The sequence below is a fragment of the Rhea pennata genome, chromosome 1 (genome assembly GCF_028389875.1).
Source record: "Rhea pennata isolate bPtePen1 chromosome 1, bPtePen1.pri, whole genome shotgun sequence".
Taxonomy (NCBI): Eukaryota; Metazoa; Chordata; class Aves; order Rheiformes; family Rheidae; genus Rhea; species Rhea pennata.
In genome coordinates, this window is record NC_084663.1 from 56,881,659 (window position 1) to 56,885,936 (window position 4,278).

At 51.8% G+C, this 4,278-nt stretch overlaps 1 protein-coding gene across 1 annotated transcript; it reads right to left on the minus strand.

The window, feature by feature from the left end:
* Positions 1 to 1,620: 1,620 nt before the first annotated feature.
* PDXP (pyridoxal phosphatase) lies at positions 1,621 to 4,278 on the minus strand. The gene is made up of 2 exons (XM_062569243.1): positions 3,683 to 4,278; positions 1,621 to 3,183 (listed from the first exon to the last, which is right to left on the minus strand). Exons 1-2 carry the CDS (start codon positions 4,263 to 4,265, stop codon positions 2,858 to 2,860), a joined length of 909 nt encoding a protein of 302 aa, XP_062425227.1. The 5' UTR covers positions 4,266 to 4,278; the 3' UTR covers positions 1,621 to 2,857.

A 4,278-nucleotide genomic window follows, 5' to 3' on the forward strand; every position in this document is an offset into this window, starting at 1 on the left:
TAGAGTGAAAAAACAAAACAAAACAAAACACGCAAACCCAAAGTTAAGGGAGCACCCAAACACAGGCTGTTGAGTTGTTACAATCCAATTAGCTGCTAAAAACCCTACATATGCTTGTGTACTAGCATGGGAGATCATCCCCTGTAACCTCCAGTCCACTGTTTGTGGCAGCTGGAAAAGACAGAAGGAACAAGGCAGAGGGGCACAAGAAGGGTTCAGCTTCAAAGCACTGCAGAAAAAAAAGGGGAATTCCTGGGTAGGCTCTTGCTATGCACAGTCTCCTCTATACACACACATCTAATGGACTTGTGTGATTTGCAGACGTGCCAAGCATTCACAATTGTGGCTCAAAGTCACAACAGCAGTGCTCTGAGTTTCAGCCTGATATGAGACGAGTGTTCTAAAAAATAAACTGGAGCTCTAGGTATCTCTAACTAGAATTAACAGACAGTAGGTCTTGATCTTGCTCTGCTTGGTGATGCAAATGTTGACCAGATGCTCATTAAGCAAGTACCATTCCTCTGATTGTCTAACTGGAGACAGGAGAGACAAAGGGGAGAGACGCGCACAAAGGGGACTAAGCTGACACAGGTAGTCTTTAGAGTGCTTGAAGCCTCGATATTCTTTTACTTGGGAGGCCCATCTCTGAAGTTATCTTGAAAAAAAACCACATTCAACAAATAGAAGTATCTAAGGCCATTAAGTTGCATCTAGTTCTACTACATGACCTAATACAGTAATAACTTATATGTAGGTCAGCTGTCTATCTAAGCAACTTATCCATCAAAGTGGAAAATGAGATGCTTGGTTAGCAGGAAATGGCCATTAAGGAGGTCTGACAAACTGAAGGGTAGGACTTGATCCCTTATGAGGCAGGTACATTCAAAGGATTTCAATCACTTTTCTTACCCAAACCATATTTTCTCCCTCCTGCCTAGGATCACAGCCAAACTAAGCAAGAGGACAGAGGCCAGTGACAGGACAGTGACTGCCAGTCCAGTAAAGGTCACCTCCAGGTGAAACCCTACTGCCCTTCACTCAAAGCTTAGTGTAGCTAGGAAGTGTTACAGTAGCCTTACTGGAGCTGTTCTTTGCCCTCCTCCAGCAACCCAGATCATACCGTGCCCTACCCTGCCCCACAGGTGCAAGAGCTGGGCACTACCGTGTATGGCCATATGGATGAAAGAAGGCTGGCTGACTAACAGCAGGCAGACTTCACATGCTTAGCACAAGAAATCACCATTTCTTGGCAAGGAGTTAGCCTTGCTGGGAAGCAAAAAGGAACCAGGCAAAATTCACATTGCTCACTGCTCTAATTCACCCAGTCGGACACTATTCAGCTGTCTGCCCTATGCCACAGTTCCATGGGCCACTTCCACCCTAGTTTCAAGGTATTTTGTGCCTCAGTAAGAGGCAGCATGAAACAATAGCATAAGGGAAAACATTGTCCACAATATGTTGTCCATCCCTCTTCTGCCTACCTAGCAGGACCTCCTGAGTAAGGAAAAGTCTTTCTATGTCCGGCTCAGATGGAGTCTCAAAGGGCTCAGAGATGCGCACGTCATTCCCACCTCGATAGGTCCAGCCCAACATGGACCACAGGCAAAAAAAATGAGGCCATTTCCAGCCTACGCTCACACTTTATTATATACAGAGACATGGCAAGTGTAAGAACATCAACATGGGACATGGACAGTAAAGTGAAGCCCAAAGACACTGCCCTGTCCCCTTGGCACAACCAGTCAGCATAATTTATATAAATAATACAATATTTGAACAATAAGTAAGTTCAATAAATAAGATCAATAAATTAAAAAAGTAGAAAGACAAAGCAGCAAGGAATGATTTTGAGGGCTGTGACACATTCACAGCAGTGACAATACCAACAACACCCCACCTGCACACCAGCGGTTAGAGCACAGACCCCCCATCAGCCCTTTTCTCTCACCATATGATGGCAAAATCCACTAAAAGGGGGAAAGGAGAAAGTCATACAGTTCACCACTGCTGTGCTTTATTGGCCTAGGAGCCCCCTCCTCTCCACAAGCCTCTTGGGAGAGGGTGCTGGGGTTAAAAATTAAAAAAAAATAAAATAAAAATCACAGAACCACTGTGCACAGTCACAGTTTGCCTGAATTGTTTGGCACAGAAAAGGACAGTATTTCTTCTCTTTCTACAGTCCTTCAGACAGACATTGGCATAGTTTTCACTGGTATAGTTTTAAACTGAGTCAGGGCAGAGGATGGGGTCAGGGGAAACATCTCTGAGGAACATGGAGAGAAGAGATGATGCTCCCTTTCACTTGTGGTTGTAGGAGGCTCTCATTCATTGCTTCAGTCCTGACATGCTTCTTCTGCAGACCCTGGCACTGATGGAAACAGAGTGGGTGACAAGACAGCTGATACTCTGGCAAGGAGGGGATTACTACAGAGAGTGCAGGGGCTGCAGCTCAGAAGTCAACAGTGACACAAGGGAAGGGACAGCAGTGAAAGGCCACCATTAGTCATGTAAGAGAAAAATAAATAAGACAGACAGTCCCTATCCACTGCAGGGGAAGAAGACACAAATAAACTCTGATTTGGTTCCTGTCAACCTCAAGGCCTCCAGTTCTCTTCCAGAGATGCTGGCAGCTGGCATAAGAGGGAGAGAAGGATTCTATCTACCATCGATAACACTGTCCCCTCCTTCCCCCACACGCTTTGCCCCTAAAGAAGGGTACTGGAATGTGGGAAAAAAAGTGTGTGTGGGGGGGGAATTGAGGAAATAGGGCAGAAAGAGAGAGAGAGAGAGAGAAACGGGAACAGCTGGAGATCTGGGATGAGGAAACCAATCACTTTCCCCTCACATGTACCAAACATTACTCATCCAGGCCTGGTATCAAGTCTGCAATGCTGTCCACATAGTAATTGGGCACAAGATCCTTGGCAGCAGCGCTGTCACTAGCCATATAGGCCTGTGCCTCTTCCAGGCGGGAGACACCTGTCAAGGTAAGGATGGTGGAGAGGCCGCAGTTCTTGCCGAAGAGGATATCTGTCTCCAGACGGTCTCCCACCATGAGGGTGCGGGAGGGGTCTACACCAAAACGCTCCACGATGCAATCAAACATGTATGTATTTGGCTTCCCCACTACCATCGCCTTGCGGCCAGAGGCAGTTTCCACTGCTGCTGTGAGACTCCCTGTACCTGGGAGAAGGAGAAAAAGAAATAGCTGCAAGCTAACCACACACTGACTAGCAGTAGCCAAGCATCTTGCATTATGTGAAAGGATGACTACATAGGCTGTGGAGTGCTAGCAACACAGCATCTCTGAGATCTTGACTCTTTTAGAGACACACTAGACACAGCCTGTCCTGTTGCTTAGCAAACCACCTCATCCAAGCTTTGCATGGCAAATCCCACCTGGGCTGACTCTTCCAACAAAATCCTGTGGTAGCTCCCAGTGCGGTACCACTGAGGAGGCAACAATAGGCCCGGGCAACAGGGCAAACCCAAAGGGGAGCCAGTGGTCAAACCTGGTGAGGCCTTGGCCCCATCCATTCACCACCCTTAGGCTGGGTAGAGGGATACGCTGTGGGAGAAACCCAGGGAGGGACAACATGGCCGACTGGCACTGCTCCCCCGGCTGAGGAAGGGTGGCGGCAGGGGCGGGAGAGAACGGGGGGGGGGGGGGGGGGGGGCTCACCGGGGGTGCGCTGGCCGTCGCTGAGAGGGTGCCAAGGGTCGGGGTCCGTGGCGACCAGGAGGCACTGCGGGTCACGCAGGTAACCGCAGGCCTGCGCCAGCTTGGCGAAGGTGAACTGGTCGTCGTAGCCCACCAGGACGGCGCGCACGGGCTCGGCGTCGCCGGAGCCCAGCTCGCCCTCGCCCGCCAGGCGCAGCCCGGCGTCACGCACCTCGCCGCGCAGCCCCTCGCCGCCCAGCACGAAGACGCGGCCGGGCCCGCCGTCGCCACCGCCGCTGCCGAGGAGGCGCTGGCGGAGGAAGAGGGCGGAGCAGAGCGCGGAGCTGAAGACCTGCTCGGCGCGGACGCCGCGGAAGCCGAGGCGGCTGAAGCGCCGCTCCAGCTCGGCCACGGAGCGGCGGCTGTTGTTGCTGACGAAGAGCGTGGCCTTGCCGCTGCGCCGCAGCCGCTCCAGCAGCTCGGGGGCGCCCGGCACAGCCCGCTCGCCCGCCCACAGCACACCGTCGCAATCGAAGAGCAGCCCCTGCGCCGGGCCCAGCACCTCACGCAGGCCCGCGCCGCTCAGCCGCCGGCAGCCCGCCATGCCGTTTCCAGCC

Coding starts and splice junctions, on each gene's coding strand:
- PDXP (XM_062569243.1), bottom strand. CDS start 4,265: ATGGCGGGCTGCCGGCGGCTGAGCGGCGCGGGCCTGCGTGAGGTGCTG. Junction 3,184..3,682: donor CGACGGCCAGCGCACCCCCG/GTGAGCCCCCCC, acceptor TCCTTCTCCCAG/GTACAGGGAGTCTCACAGCA.